The 25,869-nt window shown below is 33.1% G+C and overlaps 3 protein-coding genes across 7 annotated transcripts in view; all 3 read right to left on the bottom strand.

The window, feature by feature from the left end:
- Positions 1 to 17,515, bottom strand: part of LOC132915501 (latrophilin-like protein LAT-2) — an 81,088-nt gene extending 63,573 nt beyond the window's left edge. For 2 of the 4 annotated variants that reach the window (XM_060975369.1, XM_060975372.1), the window contains exons 1-3: positions 17,459 to 17,515; positions 16,508 to 16,902; positions 12,443 to 12,640 (exon numbers count right to left, since the gene is read on the bottom strand). In XM_060975369.1, coding sequence (XP_060831352.1) covers positions 12,443 to 12,621 — 179 coding nt within the window. In that variant the 5' untranslated portion in view covers positions 12,622 to 12,640; positions 16,508 to 16,902; positions 17,459 to 17,515. Of the gene's footprint in view, positions 1 to 12,442; positions 12,654 to 16,507; positions 16,903 to 17,010; positions 17,178 to 17,458 lie in introns of those variants that run through there. The other 2 variants (XM_060975371.1, XM_060975370.1) reach the window with 2 other exon arrangements.
- A 169-nt stretch (positions 17,516 to 17,684) lies between these two features.
- LOC132915543 (codanin-1) lies at positions 17,685 to 22,084 on the bottom strand. Of its 2 annotated transcripts, none has more exons than XM_060975412.1 (10): positions 21,911 to 22,083; positions 21,077 to 21,371; positions 20,714 to 20,990; positions 20,468 to 20,628; positions 19,796 to 20,392; positions 19,509 to 19,736; positions 19,043 to 19,405; positions 18,798 to 18,963; positions 18,438 to 18,706; positions 17,685 to 18,346 (listed from the first exon to the last, which is right to left on the bottom strand). In XM_060975412.1, exons 2-10 carry the CDS (start codon positions 21,356 to 21,358, stop codon positions 18,191 to 18,193), a joined length of 2,499 nt encoding a protein of 832 aa, XP_060831395.1. In that variant the 5' UTR covers positions 21,359 to 21,371; positions 21,911 to 22,083; the 3' UTR covers positions 17,685 to 18,190. The 2 variants fall into 2 exon arrangements, with proteins under 2 accessions (XP_060831395.1, XP_060831396.1); XM_060975413.1 differs by having other exon boundaries at positions 18,231 to 18,367; positions 21,911 to 22,084.
- A 130-nt stretch (positions 22,085 to 22,214) lies between these two features.
- LOC132915544 (cathepsin L) lies at positions 22,215 to 25,354 on the bottom strand. The gene is made up of 7 exons (XM_060975414.1): positions 25,196 to 25,354; positions 24,100 to 24,211; positions 23,577 to 23,729; positions 23,302 to 23,505; positions 22,900 to 23,105; positions 22,686 to 22,837; positions 22,215 to 22,593 (listed from the first exon to the last, which is right to left on the bottom strand). Exons 2-7 carry the CDS (start codon positions 24,193 to 24,195, stop codon positions 22,373 to 22,375), a joined length of 1,032 nt encoding a protein of 343 aa, XP_060831397.1. The 5' UTR covers positions 24,196 to 24,211; positions 25,196 to 25,354; the 3' UTR covers positions 22,215 to 22,372.
- Between the last annotated feature and the right edge of the window lie 515 nt (positions 25,355 to 25,869).

Raw genomic sequence — 25,869 nt, 5'->3', positions numbered from 1 at the left:
ATCAGCTCAAGGAAATTCATTTGACGCAACGCATTAGCATTGCGATTCGCTTCTGAAACGCAACGAAATTGATCCATTTCTGAAACGACTGATTACTGGAGACCAAAAGTGGATAGTTTATAACGACGTTAATCGGAAAAGATCGTGGGTGATGCAAGATGAACCAGCCCCGACGACACCAAAAGCTGAGATTCACCAAAAAAAGATTATGCTGTCAGTTTGGTGGGATTATGAAAGAATTCTGTACTTTGAACTTTTACCAAGAAACAAAACGATTAATTCAAACGTGTACGTTCAACGACTCGCCAAATTGAGCGATGCAGTTCAAGAAAAGCGGCCAGAATTGGCAAATCGTAAGGGTGTTGTTTTCCATCATGATAACGCAAAGCCCCACACATCTTTGATCACTCACCAAAAATTATTGGAATTAGGTTAGGTTGTGTTGTCATAACCACCATATAGTCCTAACCTTGCGCCTTCAGATTACCATTTATTACGTTCCATGCGGAACTCCTTAAATGGTAAAATTTTTAATGACGCTGATGATGTGATATCACATTTAATTCAGTTTTTTGCTGGCAAAAATCAGAAGTTTTATGAACATGGAATTATGATACTGCCTGAAAGATGACAAAAGGTCATCGACAAAAACGTACAATACCTAATTGAATAAAGCTATAGTTCTAAGCAAAAATTTCGAATTTTCTTTCTTATCACTCAGTTGCCAACCTAACAGACGCGTTGCGAAATTCGTGCACCTTTTGTTTTCTAGAAAACACGACACAAGAGTAAAATTAGATTAAGTAGATAAGTATAATTAATTGATATGGAGAACGAATCGTTAGATGGGAGATTTACATAGATCAAAGAACCTGGATGAAAATTATTGCAATCTCGCATTATCATTCATATAATTACGATAAGAATTTAATTAACTCGTGAAGCATCCGCTCGTGAATGAGTAATATATTACAGAATAACGAAGCGGCATTAATCCGTGAATATGACAAGTATAATTATTCATTATTGCATAGCACAGCGTTGATCGATCGCTAGATTCTAATTTTTAATTCCAGTTATGTAAATTTTTCGTTAATTAACCGCGTCTATCGCGACACCTTCGTTCTTTCGTCAAACTAAAATAAAAATCTCTACAAAAGTTACTTACATAACGCAAGTAAGCTTTACGAATCCTCACCAACGTTCTCATAGTTTAAATATTTTTTTATTGGGTTGGCATTAAATCAGTGATTGCAGATTTTATCATTAGGTGGTAATGCAGTCACTGGGTTGCCAACCCAATATTTAAAACCAATTATCATTTTCTCGATTTCTTTTCTACTACTCATTCCTAGGCAAAGGCTGCAACAATAATTATTAAGTAATTCGAAGCTTAGTCAGTTACTAAACTAAATTAAAACGCAAAAGTATGATTCACGCTCATAGTTCTAAGTAGCTCACAGTGTCTCTAAGACGATTGTCTATCGAAACTAGACGTACAACAGGTTGCAGGGTTATTTCCATTTCTGCTGTGACTTGCATTTATTCGGCCTGTATTTCAACATTAACAGACGTCCTTAGGGACATTATCGTTAAAACCGGAATTTATTTTCTATTGTATTTTGCGTTAAAAAATGATCGCTGTAATTCTAACTGTAATCCTTATCTTGCAATGCCATTTCACAATCGCTGATAATGATAAATGATAAATTGATGGATACTTCTTTAACGACCTACCCTATGAAAGAAGAGACTCGCATAGGCGTCAGCGTAAATGACCCCGTGCTTGACAAATGGCGCGAGCAGAACTGCCACGTGATTATCAAATTGCTTGCTCGCGTGCAGCCAACTATCGATCAATTTCTATATTGCCAGGTATCAAGATCAATTGTACGATGGATTGAACATGCTGCCAAGATAGATCGGAATATTTGTTCGAACAGTCTCGCTTCTTCAAATTAATACGAAGTAGATAACGGAATTTCATTTCACTCTGGTTAACAGATTGTTGACCGGTCACGAATTAACTCGTGTTTTCATAGCCAAATGTTACCGACCGGTACGTGTAAACTCGCGATACGCTTTTTTTTCGTATCAGCGTCGTTTTCTTAGTGCGCTGTTGGAGAAGATACAATGCAATTGTTGGTCAGCATAGCTCAAGCTGTGTCTCTCGTTTATAAGACCAGTCAAGTTGCGTCCTTTGTTGTAAAACAAATGTCAACGACGATGGAACGTACCAATGAAGAATATTTATAATATTTAAAACAGCTCCTTATTATAATGATGCACCCTTCAGGCTTTCCGGACAACTAAGAGACCACGTATTAGAAAAAATAGTCACTGGCAGAAAAACAAATCCGACTAGAGCGTGTAGAGTATGCTGTTCAAAAGGAAAACGCAGCGAAACTAAATATATTTGCAAAAGCTGTTGTGTACCATTACACGTAGGTGCTTGTTACACTGTTTATCATAGGAAAAAGAAATACTAAAAGTTGAATAATAAATAAAATTTATTAAAATTTATTTATGTTGTTTTACTTGCACATCCAATTATGAAATAATAGCCGCTGACATGAGATAAATTCACAGTAAAATCGCCGGTCAACAATGTGTTAAATATAGTCATATTGTATATAAATTGGCAAATTGAAAGGCAACATATGGTAACGCTGTAGTATCGTTAGCGTAATATCATATGATAGCTAGCTTTAATTATCCTACTTTCACATAGATAATTGCATAAATGAAATTATATTTACACAACGTGACATAAACCAATACGTACACCGATCGATCCCATTTTTCTAGTCTTTCATTCTTCATCTTCTATAGCCGATTTCATGGTTCCATCCTTGGAAAATGTAACCTCTTTTTTTTAAGATGTAGGATACGCGTAATATCGGGTTAACAACTAAGTGATTGCGGATTTTGCCAATAGGTGGTATTTCTTATTGTTGGTCCATCAAATTCCAGAAATGGAAATTATACGAGAATTAGTTTTGCAAGTTGGCGGCAGCGCTATAGATAGTAACGATAAAGGGAATTTAATTTTAATAATGGAAGAAAAAGCGGTACGAAATTATCGTACGCAACAATTAACATTACATACTAACATAATAATGGGTTTTATTGTCAACCAGATCTATTGAGTTGGCAACTAAGTGATTCCTGATTTTGACAATAGGTGGCATTGGCAAAATCCGCAGTCACTTAGTTGCCAACCCAATACATCACAATTAAATGTTCGAGTAAAATAAATAAATAACCACACACAGTATCAATCGCAAATCGATTCCTAAACGATAGAAAATATTATCTTAACGAAGATACTGTAGCGAGAAAGAAATTTGAAACTTCAAAACAGAAAGATATCTTGTTTCACTAATCCTAAAATGTGTGAGTAAACTCGAAACCTATTTGTGTTATCTGAGCCAAAGGAAAGTTGACGTTTCGAAGCTCTGTATACTATTTCTCATGTTGGCTTTATTAATTCATTTCAGGCACGAACAACGAGATCCTTTTTTATATTAATATCTTTACGCTCAAGTTCTAATTTCCTATTATCTTTTTCTTTTTCTACGTTACTTCATAATGTACGGATTTTGTAATACCACCTATTGACAGAATTCGAAATCACTTAGTTGCTAACCTAATAGTAAGAACCTGGCATTCGTATAAAATACCAATAGACATCCTTGGAACAAAGAAATGGAATTTTCCGCAGGTCAGACAACCGATTCTATCGCGTATAGCTAACGAGAGCGGACCATAGAACGTGAGAGCGACTTTAACTTCGTTAAGGATAACGCGAAAATCAAGTTAAACGATCCTCGCTATTTACCCCTTCTCACTCGCTGTCTCACACTACAGGATCCACTTAATTACAGGCCACTCTAGCAATTCACTCTAACGCCAATACTGTTTAACGTAATTTTTTGTTTAATGTAACCCGATTTTCACGATATCAAGATTCTGCTGAAAAAGATGAAACTAATTATTATACTATTATATCGGTATGTATGTACACACATGTACGGATGCAGAATTATACATATACATGGTGAGAAAGCAACTGCGCGAATAGTTAAGACCCAAATGAAAGAATTATCGAACGAAATAAAGAATAGAATGGTTGTAGAGAATGAAGGAAACCAAGGCTGTTGATTCCGAGGATGAAGAACCTAACCGACATTTCTTTTCACTCCGCTGCACTCTGCGACTGCGTTCCAGATTTTTATGACGTATGCAGCGTGATAAAGTACACTTAACCCAAGCTCTTTTTGTTCCCACGGGTATTTCAAGTAACACACCGGAACGCTTTTTCTTTGAATTTTAAAATAACCCAGCTAACACGACCCATATACGACACAGCTCATATGCATTGTGTTCACACTAATTGAAACGTAATGTAAAGATAATTCAAAGTCGATCCACTTTTTTTATAAAAATCTAGTCGAACTCCTTTGCTGGTTCTCCCAGTGTGCTACTATTATACACATTCCCAAGAAATCACGTGGCACTAATTATTAAGAAAATATTGGATTGGCAAATAAGTTTTTTTTTTTTACAATTTGTCCTGAAGGACATTTGGTAAAGTGTTATATTTTATTGGTAAAAAAAAATAAAATAAAAATAAATATAGCATGTGGGTGGCTACCCCAGCGGGGTGCCATCTTCGTGTTTGCTAGGTTATATCTTTTATGGGCAACTAGTGATTATGGATTTTATCTATATCATTTATTGACACAATCCACAATCACTTAGTTGCCAAGACAATATGATCGTCACGAAGGTAACAAGGCTGGCGAAGAACTCGGATAAGCAATTTGAACAAGACTCTTGGCTCGGTTCGACTAAATAGATGGAGACGTAAACGAAAATGGACGTTCTTTCGCATTGAACGTGGCAACTAAACGAACAATCGAGGGGATTGGAGGTAGCTGCGCGGAACAATGTCCCATTATGAATTATATGGCCGCTCGTTTGGAAATTTGCCGGATTATCAACATCGTCTGGCGTTCAATCGCGATTATATGGAAGGGGAAGCGTGAATAATAGGAATCGAATGGCATCGGCTGTGAATTAACGTCGCAATACGACAAAGCTAGAAGTCATCATCTATCATAAATTAAACGCAGCAAGATTTTCGACTAGATATTGCTAATCGCCTACTTACCGAATGGATTAATTTAAATACACGTGTTTTAGACTACTGTTACACATATTCGTCTCTTACGAACATTTTTTAATTTTATTTTCACATTTCAAAATCATCCGTGCTCGTATTACTTATTACGTTATTATATATATATTTTTTTATTAAATATTATACATATTATATATATCACGTATTAAGAGACATCGCGTACGTTAATTAACTGGAAAAATTTACAAGATATCGATTGGAAAAGCGATCGTTCCTAGTTTGCAAGTTACCTCGACACTTTCCCAACGATAAGAAGTTTCTCCGGCTTCCCCAAATTTACGTAGCACGCTTCATGGTACCATTAGTCGATTATATTATTCATGATAGATTACCTTAGACACGAAGGGAGTACTGAGTAGGTGTACTCATTACTCACGCTTGTCTGCATTTTCTTTACATTGAAGTCGGTAATCCCATCTCGCAGTACATGATAAGGAAACTACAGCAGTCCTGTGCTTGTACTCCCTCAACTCAAATTTACATGTGCGATTTTTTGCCTACGTTCGTGTTTGTAAATTTGAAAATTGTTATAAATGATCCTACTTAAAAAATTGTAGTAGACTTCTAATTGGAATTCTCAAATGGAAATTGAGAACAAAAGTATGGTACAAAAGTATCTCCTACAAAAGTATGTCATTTTCTCTTTGTAAAATCGTATCTATTGTAGTATCGTGGACAAATGGCCTAAGAAATATCGGGTGAACCATAAATAATATTACGAGAAAGGGCCTGGGAGTTGTTACCGGGTGGTCGTTATCTGGAGAGTCGAGTTGTGAGGAGTTAGGTCGTGAGTGGGGAGTCGAGTTGTGAGTGGAGGTTCGAGTGGTGGGGAGTCGAGTTGTGAGAAATCAAGTTGTGAGTGGAGAGTCGAGTAGAATAGTCGTGAGTGGGGAATCGAATTGTGAGAGTAGTGAATGGAGTCGAGTTGTGAGTGAAGAGTTGAGTAGAATAGTCGTGAGTGGGGAGTCGAGTTGTGAGTGGAGGGTCGAGTAGATTAGTCGTGAGTGGGGAGTCGAGTTGTGAGTGGAGGGTCGAGTAGAATAGTCGTGAGTGGGGAGTCGAGTTGTGAGAGTCGTGAATGGAGAGTCGAGTGGAATAGTCGTGAGTGGGGAGGGTGGCGAGTGGTGGGGAGTCGAGTTGTGAGAGTCGCGAGTGAAGAGTCGAGTTGTAAGGAGTCGAGTCGTGAATGTAGAGTCGAGTTGGGAAGAGTCGACTTGTGAAAAGTTGAGAGTTGAGTTGTCAAGTTATTACGAGTTGTAAACTATTAGTTATGAGTTGTGAATTAACTATTTAGTTGTCTTAGTTATAGCGCATTACTGCATTTAGTTCACGTTAAATAACCATTGTTTCCTGTTTAATCCATTGTAAACAGATCTATCGATCAATAAACTTATCATATAGAATAAAAATCATTGGAAACCCTAATTTCTAATATTTCTAAATAAATAAAAAAAATCCTATACTATCGATCTTTTTAATTGTTATAATCATTAACCCTTTGCCCGAAAGGTTATTTTCCTGAGATGAGAGCGCAGTATTGATTCGTAAATAGATTTCTTAGCTCTTTATATTGTATGTTACGAAGTGTGAAGTGTTACACTTTAAAATGAAAATAAAATATTTATGCTCAAATTCTTCCGCAACTATGGTTCTGGCAACGTCTCCGACGTTTGTTCAGATTCGACGATCGTGGCACAAGTATTATAGTTTTGTAAATTTAGAAGCTGTACAAAAAATGAATTTGGAAATTTATTTAATTAATTTAATTCTGTTTAATTCTGTAAAAAAGCAAAAGAACGAAAGGCCACTTAACCACCTGCGATTTATAAAAACTTCAGTAGACCAGTTGTTACGTCGGCCGACTCTACCTGAGCCGGACCTCACCTCGCGGACGTATAGCAGCCAGATGCCCGCACATCTTTATTGCGTACCCCTGAAGACACTCGCGGGCTAACCATAAATCTCAGAAAACTCTGGCAAAAGTCTTTCATCTCAAACAAGGGTTTTTTCACGAAAGCGTTTTCTAAGGTTTCTGGTTCGCGTCTGGAAAACACGTGAACGCTAAGTGTGCACACGTGCGATGCTTCCTACTCCCAACTCTCCATCGAGGGCGGCTAATACCCTTCCTGGTCCATCGATAGTCTTACTAACCAATAGAAACAATTTCTATTGCCCTCACTTCTCCAGCCAAAAACTGTCATCAACAAATCAGATGATTCCGTGTGTTAGACACACCCTTCCTTAGCTCACCTCCGACACAGTATCGTCACTATCAAGTTAGTTCGTCTTCGTCTTCAAATCAGTCAACACGTCTACAACGATCGCTCAGTCCAGCAAACTCACTGAGAAGCATCGAAAAGTCGCAATCTAACATTCTAACCGATCAGTCGCAGTCGAAAACTCTCTGTACGGTCGCGTCCAAATCAGTCACATTGTACAAGATCTAACTCGAACATTCTAGTGGTAACTTCCGATACTATTTAAACCAACACCTTATATAAACTGTAAGTGTTACTCTGATACAAATATATATATTTATTCTACAACCGTAGAATAAGTTGCATTCATTGAATCACTCCGGTTATCCTAAACGAAACGCGGGGAGCGACCATTTCGCGGCGTCGATTAGCCGAATCGTAGCGAGAATTTACGACTCTCGCTGACGCGTTTCCTCGAGACCGCGTCTCTCCGCGAACGGTCGCAACACCAGTTAAGAGGAGACAACCGCGAGATCGAGCTTCCACACATCGACTATGCTAATTATGATGAAATTCGGTTAAATGGAAAATTGCATGTAATTTTAACAGATGCATCTTGACAGATGTTTTATAAATTATTGTAAAAAAAATACAGAAAAAATATTAAAAAGTGATATGTTCAAAGATATAAATATATATAGATTATTAAAATATAATGTTTTTTGAAGTTAATTTTTGTATAAAATCATTTTATATTACCCATAAGACACTCGTCACATACGCGCAAAACCACTTCGAGTTGCTGCTACACGCAACCGAAAAGGCTATCGAGTGCAAACGGTTAATTCTTCCACGCAATTTATGATGAAATAAAAAATCAGGCGGAACAATTATCGAATGTGTTGCGATTGTTCGAAAACAATCGAGCCGCTACAATTTATTGCAGTTCTACACATATGTAATTCAATGACAGGCAACAACGTATCCAACGAAACTTATTGACTCGCAATTGCTTTGCCAGAATGCAGTGCCTCGTTTTCCACATTTAACACATCAATAGGTTTGCTTTCGTTGATTCTTTTTTCTCATTGTACTGCCTTTGCATTGTATACACGTTCTTGTTAAAGGTTACGCTCGAAACGCTTTGCAACTAATTGCGATTGATACTTCAGAGAAAATGTCCGAATCGATCTCGATACCGTCAGATGATTAAGTGTCGAAGTGACATTGCGGTTTGCCGCGAATTTCTCCGATATCTAACCAACTCTCGTTCGCTTGCGATTAATTACGAGTCAATAGTGTTATCATGTAATACTCAACGAAAATGAAATATTTCGCAACTTTCGTGAAAATCTATCGCTCTAGCTGTCAATTTAGCTAAAATTTCTTTCACTCTACTTTCTTCGCAAGTGAAAACTCACTTATTTTCGCTTATAGTATTGGGCTGACAACTAAGTGATTGCCGATTTTGTCATTAGATGGCAGTATATTCCATGTAACTTACTCCAAGTTTCTAACGAAAATCTTAGGACAATCTCTTAAATGCCTCTTAACACGAACAGCGAAAAAACCGCTACTCACAAGAACAAGCTTCTGTATTCTTCCAGATAATTCTCTTTTTTAACACATTGCGTACAGCGCTCTGCGCGCTCAACGCGCTCCCAGGGCCTGCACATTTTTGTGCGCATGCGTGGCAAGCAATAGGATGCATATATGCACATTTTTAATTTGCATTTGGTGTTATATTTTTTATTCAGTCTTCTTCTATGTCTAATCGCATCACTTAATTCAAGAACGTTGTTGCTATCACTGAATTCATTTTCGTCGCAAGTATTCGTCGAACAACGATTCACTTTCACTTTCATTTTCTTTACATCTATGTGTCACTTTGCTACTTTTATAGAATTACGGCCTATTTCATAAAATAAATTTTGTTATAAATTGTCAGTAACAGGTTGAAAATGTAAATGATTTTTAAAAAGCTGTTTTCTTACCAATTAAAACACGAACTTTGAAATAACAAAATGTACAACAATAAAACAAATTATAAGGTACGGTAGACGATCAGCACAGATCTACCGATGCACTAGCTATACTGACTCATTGTGTTTACATGCTTCGAATGGCAACATTCAGTTGTTTTGCTAATCATTTGTCAGAAGAATGCGCAAGGCTTCATTACCCTGGTAACGTAACAAAAACATTTGTCTCTGGTTACTTAAGTCATCGATTCAATCGAAAAAACATGAAAACGAGATATCTCGTGACTCAGCCACAACACGTTCGGCTTGCTAAAAACGAGATATTTCGTAACACAGCCACAACGTTCGGCTTGCTAAAAATGAGATATTTTATGACCCATACGCAATGTGTTAATATGCATAAGGACGGTTAAATTATCTATCCAGAATCGTAAATTTTGTTTCTTTGTTTTACAAACATACTTGTGATACTCTATACTAATGACAGATACTTCTATACAAATGTATGAAATCTTTCATATAATAAAGCAATTTTGCGAAAACGATTTGTAAAAGAGAAATACAAAAAGAAAAAGTACTTTCGATCAGGTTCATTATCGATCGCGCATAGGTTGCGTACTTCGTGTAACGTTTTCGTTAAACGTGCACTCGTTTTCAACTTAACCTATTGATACCTATTAACTTAACCTATTAATACATCGCAATGGTCGTTTTATTTTAAACGCGTAATCGAAGTTGAAATGAACTTAATAACACATATTTGAAATAGTCTTGAGCGAAATTCCTGGTTTCGAGCGCCAACGAAATTCTAATACAAACAATAACAGACAAGACAAAACTCAACGTATAACGGTCTGAAAAATTTCGAAATACATAGCCTGAGGTATCGATACCGATAGTTTTGACCGCTGTGAGATAAATTCGCTGGATCGAAGTAAATACGTGATATCGAGGGAGGGAAATATGGAAACTAACAAAGTTGAAACAAAACCGATGTTTTTGATACATTCGACAGGAGTGAACGATTTTTAGAAAGAAAGGCAATTGGTGTTATTTCTAAAGGGTTTTGAAATTTATCGGACTATCGAAACACAATGGAAAGTAGATTGAAATAGGGTGTGAAATAGAACAAAGGCGGTTTTATATTACCGTAACTATCTGTAATTGGATTTCAAACAGACTGGACACGCTTCTTCTTCGTTTCACGATCACTAAATAACTTTGTCTGTTTCTTCGTTTATATATTATAGGATCTTATTATTATTTTATTTAAACATGGATTAAACAGGTGTTGGTTAAACAGGAAACGATGGTTATTTAACGTGAACTAAATACAATAACGTGCTATAACTAAGACAACTAAATAGTTAATTTACAACTCTCGTCACCACGGTTCCAACGCTCTCTCTCTCTCTCTCTCTCTCTCTCTCTCTCTCTCTCTCACGCAGACTGCACTCTCTCGACGACACTAGCAACACTCTCTCGACAACGAAATGCACACACACTCTGACTTCTCAACTCACACTGACTGTTACTTCGTCTTTCTCCCGTAGCATCTCTTTGTTTTTTCTCATAGCCCCACCACGAACCGTTTGTGGCCAGAGTCACGTAGGTCTTTTTCCGTGTAACTATTTGATTGAAAGACCAACGATACATAGATGGACCTATCGGCATTTCAGCTTTCTCACGACATTGTTTATGGTTCACTCGATATCTCTTAGGCCATTCATCCACGATACTATACTACTTTATACGTAATGGCTAAACGAGTGATAAATTAGAGGGAATAAATAACGTGGAAAGATTTTCAAAAAGAATTTCGATTCTTTTCGTTTGTTAAATTTTATCTCTCTGATAATTGGAATTTTAGTGGCGCGGAAACAGCTTTGCATTTAAATTGTTAAAACATCCCAAAGCATGTGCAATTTAAAAGCACAGTACGATTCTTGAATAATAAGCGTGTTCGCTTGCAACAAAAAACTACTTTCTAATAAATAGTAATCTGGTTTTATTTTTCACGCGCTGTTACAGTACAAACGTTGATATATTAAAATCAAATCGATTACGATACTTCAATATGATCAACATTTTCTCAAGTTTTTATTTTATGTCATCGGGTTTCAGGATATCGATAACCAATGTCGAAAAAGAAAGAAAGAAAGAAAGAAACCGCGCCTTCATTTCCATCCAATTTCCGATAGCGAATACCTGATTATAAAGTTTATATCAGCTTCCCTAATCTTATTGTTAACTGTTCACAAAGCCAAATGCGCTTCAAGCATATTAATTCGATTTGAAAATAATAATTTAGTATAACTTCTTATATTATATATATTATATTCTCTTATATTATTTATATTATATTATAATATATTTTATATTATTAATTATATTATAGTGTAATTTCTTTCTTATAAGAAAATAATAATAATTGAATTTACTAACTAATATTCGCCACTTAAAAAACAAACAAGTGTAAAAATTATTTAAATGGTTAATTATATTTGCGGTAATGATTTTGTTTAACGATTTCACATATTGTTTATACAAAACATCAATTTAGAAGTATATATCAAAATTATACAAAAATATAGGTAAAATTGAAAACGTTAAAGATGACTAAAGATAAATAACGCGACTTGAACGTGAAATTAAAAATTCATTTTGCATTTTAATATTTTTTTAATATTATAACTTTATTTAGTCATAACTGATAGTGTAGCTTTTTAATTAATTTTAACACCACTAAATTGCTGTATTTTATTATATTTATAAAAACAGAAAAAGTGACGCAATTATTTAGGAACAATTCCAGGTAAACAATAACTGATAACAACAAAAATAAAAAAAAAGAAAACGCGTTGCTAAAGTCAACAAGTCAAAAGGGGAAAAATGTTCTTCACAGAGGGCAGATGTCTCTAAGTGTTAAGATATGAACAATGTACAGTATCCATTGATACCAATCGATAACAATGATAATCAATTATTTGACTCTTTTTGAAAAATCTGTTATGTCGCTTACTATTTATTGGTAATAACAATATCAATCCACTTACCTATAGGTAATGAAGGCAAAGACCAGAGCAACCAGAGACAAGCTTCCGCCTAGAACGACGATGAGACTCAACACGCCGTCTTGATCGAACGAGCTGGCAATTCCCGTAGATATTCCATTAGACAGTCCACCGTTCGATTGGGGAAACCCGTGGATTGCTCCCTTATAAAGTGTCTCCATTTCTTCGTTATTCTCGCATCTATTCAAGAACACTATATATTTATTGATTCTATTTTTCACTTTCTTCAGAGTAACTTACGATACAAGTAACTAATTATTCCAACTTTTTCTTAACACGTTGAATGCCATGGTGGTCACCGGTGACCCCCACACGACACTCAACTTGACTGTGGCGCCGCGGTGGTCACCGATGACAGGCGCATCAAGATTAGTAGAGATACATAATTTGAACAAATGTGAATAGTTATAAATTTGTTATTATTACCATTGTTACTACAATGGTGTGACGAAATTAATGCAGTATAAAATATATAAAAATAGTTTTATTTATACATGAAATATGCATCTATTATGTGCGCTCCCCACCAGTGGCTGTTGAACATGGGAAAAACACGCTTTTTCCGTGTTTTATCTTAACGAACAATAACCCTAAGGAATACTTCGACTTGAAAGATGTTTGATGAAAATTAAGGGCTTTGACAGTAAAGTAAAATATTCTAAATCTTGTGACGGCTCTTTAGGATTAAGGATCCGAATAAGTATGACCGAGGGATAGATTATGGTTTGTGGTAGGCCCCGGGACGTAACAACATAGAAAAATTATTTAGCAACGCGAAGAAACAATATAAGATAATTAATAATCGCAAAAAATAAGTAAATCGAGCGAAATTGCACTACAGCGATAACCACAAAATGTTATACAAGTGGGTCACCGATAACCTCAGTGAGATAAATTCATTAATGATGATTATACTCCGTGACATATTTCTTGTGGGTAATATTTCAACATTATATATATCGCATAATAAAGAAATTCATCGTGGCGCCACGGTCAAACCTTGTAAAACTGGTGTGGTATTCAACGTGTTAAAGATACAGTACAATATATCTAGGTAGACAACCATGCATAAACATTTGGACACTTCCACGTTATTGCAGATGTATAAAATACGCGACGTAGAAAGTTCTCTAATCTAATTTTCGCCTTTGATCTTGTCTCGGACAACTATATACAGTTAGTGGATATCGATAAAACAATAGCTGATATTAATTAATGATTTCAAGTGTATTTGCTCGATGTTAAAATTTTTAAATGGTTAAAATATCTGCTTCCAAACACATTCTAAAAATTTTAATAAAATTTAGCCCATTTATTCTAAGAAGTAAAGAATAAAAAGCTAAGAAACATTCTTCAATGTAAAAATGTCCAAATACTTACGCATAGTATTGTACATACAAGTTTAAGAACACTGAAACGTTGTCGTACTATTCAAGGGGCAACGATATAATTTTTATGCGTTTGAATATAGAGTTTTTATTTGAAATATAACATAAAATGTTTATTCGATTACTTAAATTCTGAATCTTTGAGGTAATCTACGTGTCATCTATTGGGTTGGCAACTAAGTTACTGTGGATTTTGTCAATAGGTGGCCTTAGCACATTCTTTTGTTTTATCAATGTATTCAAAGCACCTAACCTATATTATTTTCTTGCTGTTTGGACTTCCACCTTTAAAATAAAAGTTGTAAAAAAGTTGTATCGATTAGTTATTTAGTTTCCTTTTTATCCCAATTTAAAAATGGAAGAGCAAAACGCGGATTTCAGACATATTTTATTATATTATTTCCGAAAAGGCAAGAACGCATCGCAAGCACACAACAAATTATGTACCGTATATGGGAATGAGGCCTTGTAAGAAAGGCAGCGTCAAAATTGGTTTACCAAATTTCGTTCTGGTGATCTTTCACTGAAAAATGCTCAACCATCTGGCCGTCCAGTTGAAGTTGACGAGACCCGTATCAAGGTCATTATCGATTCAAATCGTCATAGCACAATGCGTGAGATTGCAGCGAAGCTCAATGTATAGCATACATGTATTAAAAAAAAATTAAAACAGCTCGGCTATGTCAAGAAACTTGATTTGTGGCTCCCTCATCAGCTCAAGGAAATTCATTTGACGCAACGCATTAGCATTGCGATTCGCTTCTGAAACGCAACGAAATTGATCCATTTCTGAAACGACTGATTACTGGAGACCAAAAGTGGATAGTTTATAACGACGTTAATCGGAAAAGATCGTGGGTGATGCAAGATGAACCAGCCCCGACGACACCAAAAGCTGAGATTCACCAAAAAAAGATTATGCTGTCAGTTTGGTGGGATTATGAAAGAATTCTGTACTTTGAACTTTTACCAAGAAACAAAACGATTAATTCAAACGTGTACGTTCAACGACTCGCCAAATTGAGCGATGCAGTTCAAGAAAAGCGGCCAGAATTGGCAAATCGTAAGGGTGTTGTTTTCCATCATGATAACGCAAAGCCCCACACATCTTTGATCACTCACCAAAAATTATTGGAATTAGGTTAGGTTGTGTTGTCATAACCACCATATAGTCCTAACCTTGCGCCTTCAGATTACCATTTATTACGTTCCATGCGGAACTCCTTAAATGGTAAAATTTTTAATGACGCTGATGATGTGATATCACATTTAATTCAGTTTTTTGCTGGCAAAAATCAGAAGTTTTATGAACATGGAATTATGATACTGCCTGAAAGATGACAAAAGGTCATCGACAAAAACGTACAATACCTAATTGAATAAAGCTATAGTTCTAAGCAAAAATTTCGAATTTTCCTTCTTATTTAAAATACGCAATCACTTAGTTGCTAACCCAATACGTAATAACAGCATAAGAAGCTTTGATTTATGATTTCTATAGGAAGGGCGAGGGAACGCGGAACGCCAATTGAGACTTATGACCCTCGATATCCTGTACACGCGTAAATTAGATATTAATCATATAACGTTTTATACCACGGAGCTAAGGAATTACCATGGCTTTAATTACAAGAAGTCTCGTATATTTGCGTAAGAATAATAAAAATAAAATGTTATACGAGTGGTTTTAGATCGTAGTAGAAGCAGACTAATATTCTTTTCAACTGGTTCTGCTGAGGAAAATTGAATTTGTGATGGAGCCTCGCGTGTCGCGGGAGGGGCAAATTGAAACAGGCCTGGTAATTTCCTGTAAAGAGGTGAATCAAAATGGCGCTCGACACCACCAGCCACAAATTGCGGCCTTCCCTTACAAAAGTTGCCAGTAATAGCGAGCATTTATAACTACGCGTAACCGTTACTAATCAACTAAGCTAATCTATCAAGTATTATAACAGGCTAAAGGGCAACATTTTCGTCTGATTTCGATCTTTATCATTAAAATCGATTAAATATCGATGAAAACAATACAAATGCTCAATTTGTTTTTCTTTACGCGAATTCGTCATCGAAAAACCAATAATAAGAGAAAAAATTTCTTTCAAATGGTGTGAAGCTCTCAAAAGAACGTAAACAGATTCCATTTTCCATTTCTTGGAGAAGCGTGCCGTTAAAGGCTCGCAAAGTCGTTTGATCTTTGAAAAAACTGCTGGCTAATAGCCGCAACGATAGCAAAACTGTGTCTCGCGTGTATTTTTCTATCCGGTTTCCGAGCGGACTCGATATTTAAATGTAGTGACCTTATCGTTTTGATTTCCAGTTCGATTCACAAGAACGCTTGTTACAGTTTACAAACCTGCAATATCATCAATGCACACTTTTTTCTGGTACTTAATGCTTTCACAAAAATTTATCTTTATAATATTTACTCTTCGTTATTTCCACTAATGTAATAATAAATAATATCGGATAATAAACTATTCGATTAGATAGTCGCTCTCGACGTGAGAAATTACTATATTCACGGTAATTTTACACTCAAGTGAACGTGTTCCTCTAATTAGTATTATATAGAACAGGTTAGATGTTACTTTCATTGATACGTATTAAGAATCACGTGATCAAAACAATTGAAGAACAAACAATCAGAGAGAAAACTTACCTTACGAGATGGAGAAATAATTAGTTCGATGAAAAAGTATGGGCAGACGTTGCGCGATTCCATGGACTGTTTGACAGCCTCTCGAGCGAGCCACGTGTCAGTAAACACGTGCTACAAGAATGCAGATCGCGTGTTCCTTCGAATTAACGGGTGCTCTTGGAGGAAAGAAAGTTACTGGAGTAGGCCGCATTGTTCGACACTCGTCGGTTGCGCCGCGTGTGCAGCAGCATCCTCGAGAACGTATTCGCGCTCAGACACCGGTCGATCAATCTCTTTTCGCTTGCGAGAGCTGGATGCACAGGATCGCCTTTCTTTACCAACCGAGCGACCCACCGAATGAGTAAATACACGCGATTGAAATATACACGCGAACGCAGCTACTCCGTTGCTACCACCTGTCAACATCACCGTTTTATCGTCTTTCCTTTCTCTCTCTTTTCTTATCGACATCTTAGATTCTTAGTACAACGAAAAAAAAATCCCGTGAAACACTAGATATTTACCTGTTATTAAAAAAGATGCGACTTCTGTTGCAAAATATCGCGTTCGTTTCGTTTAGCTACCGATCAACATTCATGTGTCAAAGTAGTCGATCTATCTAATAGAGATATTAACAAATATAAGATTTCGTTTCTCAGTGACATCGATTACTCTTCTTAATTATTTGCACATTAACGCGTTTAAAATAATATAATGTAAGTCGACAAATGATAATGCATTAAATCATTACAATATATCACCTGTTATTTGAAATGAAATAATGAATAGTTACGTTCGTTTGAAGTATGATAGATTTTGTATAAAGAAAGCACATCTTTTTTTGTTCTACAGAATAATTAACAAAAGTATAAAAAATGAGAGGATCACTCGAAAAAACACGTTGCTGATTGACGCAACGTGATCATCGATACTAGTATTTAATGAAAAATTACGAAGCAACAAGATACGTACAAACTCCTCGAGCAACGGCGGCGAACTGCAACGAAATTTGTTCGCGCTCAACTCGTTCGCGCATCCTACGTTGCGCATACACTCGAAGAAATAGTGGGGAATAAAAGTATTTGGAAAAAAAGGGACTCATAGCTCGATACGCGATTAATTGTAACTAAGATCAATTATCAAAAGTGTGGAGAATGGAAGGTGGCAATGCAAGGATTATAATGAAAAAATAAAAATATAAAAAAGAAATTTTTCTTTATTTTACGTTTCGTACATACGAAAAGTTAATATTTCGTCGTTAACTACAAAATACGCATTATCCATTAAAATGCAACAGTTGATGTCAAACGTAGAAACGAGTATATAACGTTACATTTAAAAGTAAAAATTGATATCCGTGCATATGTACATGTACAATGCATATGTACAGATACAACGATCAACAGTAAGCAGTGCTGCTAAATAAAAAACCAATCAATCCCAAATTTCAAATTTATGGTATTATTTTGCACGTTCAGGAATTTATGTACTTTAAAATAAACTAAAATTCGTTATATCGATTTTCAACCATATCGTAATAACAATTTCCGAAATTACTGTATATTGTAAATATACATCTCTTTCACCTACTAAATTAATTAATTAATGTACAATAATTTACATTCATATATGCACAAGAATTGTAGAATTTATACAGTGTATCAGCCCACAAAGAAGCTATAAGTATAAAGGATCAAAAGAACATCAGTCTATGGGATTGTAATCACTGCAAAACTCTATCTCGTTATACGTTTCAGCTATCCAACCAAGTAGATATTTTACTTTCTCTGTTGTTTCATCTGATGCTTTGAAATCTGTTATAACCTCCATTAAACATTTTGATAGATGCTTCAATATAGGCTATAAATAAAAATACAGAAACTGATAGTTTGATATAAATGATAATTGTCACAATCAATTTTAATATGTAATAAAAAAATAAAATATTTACCACAGGCCAGTTCTGCCTAAATAAAGCTACACATTGATCGCTAAAACTGTTAATATCTAAAACATTTTTCTCTATTAATTTATTAATAAATTTTCCAAATACTGTCCAAACTTCTTCTTTTTCTGGTTGAGCTAAGAGCATAACGTTTCTAGAACTAAGTATTCTGTGTATAGGCGAATCTGCTTCTAAAGTTTTACAACGATTCATTGCCCATACTGTTATAAATTTTTCTTGAACTTTTGGAGTAAACAGATCACTTCGATAAGCAACTGCAAATATAAAAATCCAGAATTTTTTTCGTACTATGACAATAATTAATAATGAATCATATATATTATTAATAACTTAATATTTACTTACCTAAAAATAACGCAAAGTCAGTACTAAGAGAATATAAAACTTTCTCTGGCCCCACAACTAAATCAGCTCTTTCATTTAAAGTCTGATATAAATTATCTAATATAGTCGAGACAATCGTTATTGTTAAAGAATCACCACCATTATCAAGTATAACCCATATAAGTTCCTATAAAAGTTATAATACAAAAACTAATAAGTTTTAATGTTATTTTATTAAACGAAATATCAAGTATGTAAATAATTACTCTCAAGTTATCAGTGATAGTTGTTGGGCTCATAACATTTGGATTATGTTTCTTTTCTTCGATAGGATGAAGTGGTGCATTATTCCTTAAAAATCTATTTAATTCAACTTCCATATCTTTTATAAATAATGAGCCACCCACTATGTGAGATTGTATCCATTGATGTATACGTTCCATAGCTAATCTCGTAGCAATTTTAGCACACATTTCTTTCACAGATGTCAACGAATCCTCCGCTAAAAGAGATTCTATACATTTAGTTACCCGTAATTCACAAATTCCTGGTATAGATATTTCACACTGCTCTTTCAATTCTTTAGACATATTCATAGCCAATGTATTCATATCAGTTGTCACAATTGCCTAAATGGAATAATATATGAATTAGCTAGATAATTTAAAAATATGTTTAAATATCATAGTATTTCGTAATATTACGATGAATATAAAAAATTCGAAAATCTACCTTAAAATCTGTAACGTTACGTTGTTCCCCGAATTTCTCAGGTTGTTTTTCGATTTGCTTTTTTTCCAGAATCTCTCTAAAAATATTCAGATTTGTTTCTCTAGAGGCCATTAACAAAGTATTACATATATGTTTCACACAAGTTGACGCAACTCGCTCTGATACAAAATCAACAGTTTTTCGAGTAGATGCTGGTTGTCCGCCAAAAAATGCCTCTTCCAATTGCAACTATTGAAATTTAAATATTAAAATTTTTCTTATGAAACAAGTCTAACCGATAAACTTACCTCTAAATGCTTTATATCTGCACTCTTAGCAGATTTGTGAAGTTGACTAGAAACTGGTGTAATGTGTTTATTTGAGTTGTAATTATTTAGATTTGTATTAGAATTTGATACAGATACGTTTAATCCAACCAATGGACAACATATGCGCAACGTTCTTTCATTAATTATGTCCAATTTGTCTAAACTACATTTAGTTGATATAACAGACATAGTCGACTCTCCTAGTAGCATATATTGATGCGCATGATATTTATCAGGTTGTTTCAAACTTCGTAATTCTCTAACCTTATATATCTTTTGCCACATAGAATACAAATCCTTTGGAACATTTGGTAATTCAAATAACCAACTTAAAGTAGATTTAAGAAGAACTGCTGTTTGTTGAGAAACAAAACTGTCAGATGTTGAAAAATCAAAATGATTTACAGCTTTATAAATGTAATATAAAAGTTCCAAAATTTGCTTATAATATGGTAAACGAAGAGACACAGTATCCATCATAGCCAAGTATTTTGCAATCCAAGGTACAGTTAATGATAATTTTCCTAATGCTATTGCATTATGTAGACAAACATGTAAATTTATTGCTGGTACAACCTAAATAAAAATCTTAAGGTTAATTTTGTTTATTAATAATAAAAAAGTATATAAAGCAGAAAGTTTATTACTTACTTTGCTTCTAATTTCTACTTGAGTTGCTATCAACTCTTTAAAATTGTTTGATTCTGATCTATATGGTAATGATATAAGAAAACCTAAAACTTTTGCAAGGAGCCTTAAACTGGATAAACAAGTAATAAAATTTTGTTGTGTTCGCTCATCAACTATTGTTTCTGTTACAAAAGAAAATAATATAGTTATATCAATAATAAATGGAAATACATAACTTACATTAATGCTATATGTATATATTAATACCTGAATCTTCTATTTCACTATTGTTAAACTGAGTATCATTCAATTCCATTATCTCGTGGACTAAACAATTTTCTAGATGAACATAAAAGATTGGATTAAAAGCAAATAATATAAAGTCTTTGAAAAATTCTTGTACCCCAGGGAAAGATGGTTCCGTAATCTGATTTTTGGAAGGTTGTGGAGTTACTAATCTCTTTTGAAGCTGATCCAATTTTTTCGGATTTACATTTTTCAATGTCTTTAAAACACTTATACTTTCATCATCTTCTACCTCTGCCTGAAAATAATAAAGACAAACTAAAAAACTAGTATCTAAGCAAAATAAAGAATATTTAAACATATAACTTTATTAATCTAGCTTACCTGTTGCCTATTTTGTATACATGATATCAAAAGTTGTGACTTAAATAATCTTGCAAAATGATAATAATTTATAGCATCATTGTGTAATGTCAACATAGTTCTTATTTTACTTCCTAAAGCTATTTGAAATATCCATCCAGGCACCGAATGGTTTTTTTCCCATATCCTAAATATCTCATAAAAACTATCTCTTTGATTTTTAAATGTCTGAAAAGCAGCTGCAGATGGAAAATTTTCACGATTATCTGTATCTATTTGAAAACATACATTTAATTCACCCATTATGTATAAGTAGCTGCAAAAAAGAAAATAATGTATATATTTAAAAAATTGAACTTTTACTTGTAAGAAACGATAATTGTTTACATATATCTTTTCTTAATTTTTTCAGTTATATTCAAGAATTTATATTAAAATAAAAATATTTGCCTCAACATTAATTGATACATTTTAGAAACATATAACAATTAGAATAAATAAATGTTATATAACAACTAATGAAAAAACTATTAGATAAAGTATTTTATATATGTTTATAAACTTTATAGATAATATAAAATTGTTAACATATTTTATTTATATAAGTATAAAATAATTTTCAAAAACAGTTCTTTAAGTAAACATACAATCACATGTACAATTATAAATATCATGTGAACAGTTTAAGAGAAAATATATTTATATTGTATTTAAATGACATATTTCTATACAAATCTTTTAAACGTACTCATTTATTTAAATCACCGAATATGTACATGGAATAAACGTCGGCCAATTTTGAAATCTAATAGGTTATGTTTAAACTGTAAATACGCTTCAATATAATATACTAACACAACTAAAATTCGCACAATATCGATTCATGCATTCATAATTTGTTAGTTAATAAAAATTTTAGAATTTTTACATAAGGCTATATTTTATAACATGCATATATTAATGCCATAGCACTCCACATTGTGACCGGTGATGGTAACAGTTTATGCATAGACCTTGACAGTCTCAGCACGCACTAATTCAATGGCATCCATCTTGAATTTAAAAATTCAACACATCAATTTAGTGTTCAAGTCACTTCATAGATATATATGTATATGTATATATAAATATTTTAAAAGGTAATATTAAAACAATGTAATATTAATAAACATTCTTTTTATTCAATTAATAAAAAAAATATTTGTTTTTTTTATTTACAAACAGAAACTTAGATATGTTCAAATACTCATCATTATTAATTTTCATTTTTTCACTTTTTGTTTGCATCTTAGAATTATTCATAAAATCCTTAACAAACTATCCTTGAGATCCAACAAGAGGATAACTAGCAGTGGAAGCAATACCACAGTGATTTAATTTATTCCTAGCCATTTTAATATATCCATTATCACCCCATGTTTCACCCCAACTATTTTTTACTAGCCAGTAATCTTGACCATTTTCATCAGTTCCATATCCTACTGCTAATACTCCGTGATCCAAGTCTTCTGAAGAACATTCTGGTTCATAATAGACTCCTATAATTTAGACATAACATTTACTTTATTATAAACTAACAATTGGTTCAAATTCATAGTTCAGCATCAAATTATATAATGAACAAACGAACCTTCGGAATAAAATTGGAAAGACTGATGAGAAGCATCAATAGCAACAGAGACTGGGCCTATAGTAGCAACTGCTGCTTTAAGCTTTTTCTCATTACCATGAGGAATGTCTACATAGCCAACATCACAGGCACCACTATTTGCTGCATTATATCTACACATTATGAAGTAATTAATCATAGTAACTAGAAAAAGATCTTTTCTTGTAATATTTACCTGCATTTATCATTTTCGGCTTCATACGGATAAGTAACTTCTGTATCTAAACCTTCATTATCTTTAATATATTGAAAAGCTTGATCCATTAGTCCTCCATGGCACCCATTATTGCCATATTTTCCAGAGCAATCAATTAAATTCTGCTCACTTAAAGGAATTAAAATTCCTGTTCGTCGAAAATGTTGTCCTTCTAATGCGCCAGTCTATACAATGATTTTGATCAATTCATTTCATTAAAATTTGATTACAATATATTACAATCCTAATTTTAATTTTTTAATAAATAATTCACTAAGTAAATTTATTAAAAACATTAAATATATATCTTATAATTTAATTTTTTTATTTGAATTATTATTGATATCTAAATTATTGTATAATGTTAATCACAAAACTTACTGCAGAAAATGACCAGCATGACCCACAATGTCCCTGATCTTTGACAGGAGTTACAGCACCATGTTCTCTCCAATCTACTGTCTTTGGTAACACTACATTCGCTGGTTCAATAAATGAAGCTCCTACAGGTAATCTCTCAGATCTCAACCGAGTATTTATGGATTTATTGAAACCATTTAACGTATTCACAAACTCATGATGAAGCTAAATCAAATTATACAATTTTCAATATATATACGCAATATGAAGCTATTTAAATTTTGCAATTTATTTACCATGTCACCATATTTATTCATCTTTAATTTATATGAAACCTTTTTCATTTCATAATTTCCATTATGTTTAGCTATTTTATGTTTATTGTCCATAAATATCTTCATCCTGAATCTTTCCTCTATATCATTTTTATATACTTTATTATGTTTCATCTAAAAATTAATAATACAATAAAAGATATATCTCTTTATTTTATCGTAATTTATAATCATTTATGTTATTGTTATTATAAAGGTTGTTGTATATTCTAAAATATTTTAGAACATTATATAAATATTATGCTATAAAAATAAACAAATGATCATATTTATTTCTAGGAAAATACTTTATCTGCACATAAAGATATATATACTGATAAAGGTCAACTGCAGACCAGATACACTTCATATACAAGGGGACATTTCTTACTTAAACAACATAACTAATTCAATTTAAGACAAAATTTTTAATGTGTTACATAAGATATATCAAAATTATTAGTGCATTATTACCCTTTTTCATAAAAGCAATATATTTAATTACCTTAAATGTTGTCCATTCTTGATTAACCAATTCAAAAAAAGAAATAGCTTGTGCCGTAGCAAGTATTGCTACAATTAAAAGCAGAAACAGCTTCATGATTTTGCAATTATATCTAAAAAGAAATATATACAAATTAATTTTTTTATTAAAATATATTATCTTCTATACATTTTATTTTCTGATCGTTTCTAAATTTGTATCAAATGTTTTCTATCATTATATTGTTTATAAAAACGAAAGTCGAAATTTGAAAATCTAGATAGCACCATATTTGCATCAATCATTAATTTCATTTCATAAAATGACGTCTTTGTACTATCTATCATCGAAAATATGTAAATTTTAAAAGGAATATTTATACGGATAATAGTGCAAAGTGAAAATATAAATCAATTTTACGTAATGAAATTATTAATAAAAATTTAGATAATGACAATAAGAAAGGAAATCTTTAAATCATATAAAAACCCTACGCTTAAAATCCTTATTCTTTATAAAAAATATGTAATTACATATTTTGTTGACCTATGTATTTCCGCGATATCTACCATTACTTGTACACAAAAATTCCTACTACGCATAAAATTGTACATTACATCTATCATTGTCATCACACGAACAAAGACACAATATGATAGTCATTAATTGGAATTTTGTGTAACAGGAGCATACAAATCAAGTGTTTTATCGATACATTTATATCGATATCATAAGTAAATGAGAGTTGATTAATCTTCTCAAATTAATCATATGACAAAGAACAAAAAGAAATGATTCTCTAACTCTTAATATATGACGAACAAAGCACGATCTTTGTCCGACAGGCATATAAATGGATTTCCGCAACTAATATAATTTTATAATACTCGAATTAAAATGAAATATTCAATTGTTCAAAAAAGGATAAGGTTATATATTAAAAAAAAAAAAAAAAAAAAAAAAAAAAGAAAAACTATCAATGAAAGAAAAGTCAAATATTGTCGTAAAATATAATTCCTGGAAAGCATAACAATAATGCATAAGTTATATATATTTATGTCTAATTACGATTCAATATTCATGGCATATACGATGAAACAAGTTTTAAATGCCTTACCAAGAATAATTTAATTGCTGAGAGGATTTGACGCAAAACAATTGATACACACAACGTAGGTATGACCCGTTATTTCAGTCTAGCCACTGGCCAATAGTAACCACGACCTTTCAAACTTCAGATTTCTCGTTAGACTACTGTAAAAGTGTCAAGCGCTCTCTTTTCTCTATATTCTATAGCTTCCCCTTCTACTACGCGATTCATCATTCTCCCAACTTCCGCATCCATCACGATATCATATGACTCATAAGAAAAATAAGAACATTATTAAACTATATGATAAATATGAATGTATTGGATTTAAAATCTTATGCATATACAAAAATATTTTTAAAAACTGCGATAATAAAATATAGTGGAAACATAAAATGGTTTAAGATATAGAAACTACTCTTAACATTTATAACTCTTGAATATATTGTACACACAGCCAAGAATATGAATTTAATCGTATACATATATTACACTTAGTTGAACTGTTTTCGAATTGTTTAAAAATATATTATCTTGTTAGAAATGTTTGAATCTCAATTAGTTATATGTATTAAGCAATTTTTCATAGAATTACAACTTTTTGCGTTTTAAACTAAAATCTTTTAACGTTTCAAATCTTTCATTTTTATTTATTGAGCTTTCTGAAATGCCAAATAATAATATTAACAAATATTTTTTAT

Source organism: Bombus pascuorum, chromosome 17 (genome assembly GCF_905332965.1).
Source record: "Bombus pascuorum chromosome 17, iyBomPasc1.1, whole genome shotgun sequence".
Classification (NCBI taxonomy): domain Eukaryota; kingdom Metazoa; phylum Arthropoda; class Insecta; order Hymenoptera; family Apidae; genus Bombus; species Bombus pascuorum.
The sequence above is the reverse complement of the archived record's forward strand: the minus strand, read 5'-3'. Positions and strand labels throughout refer to the sequence as shown.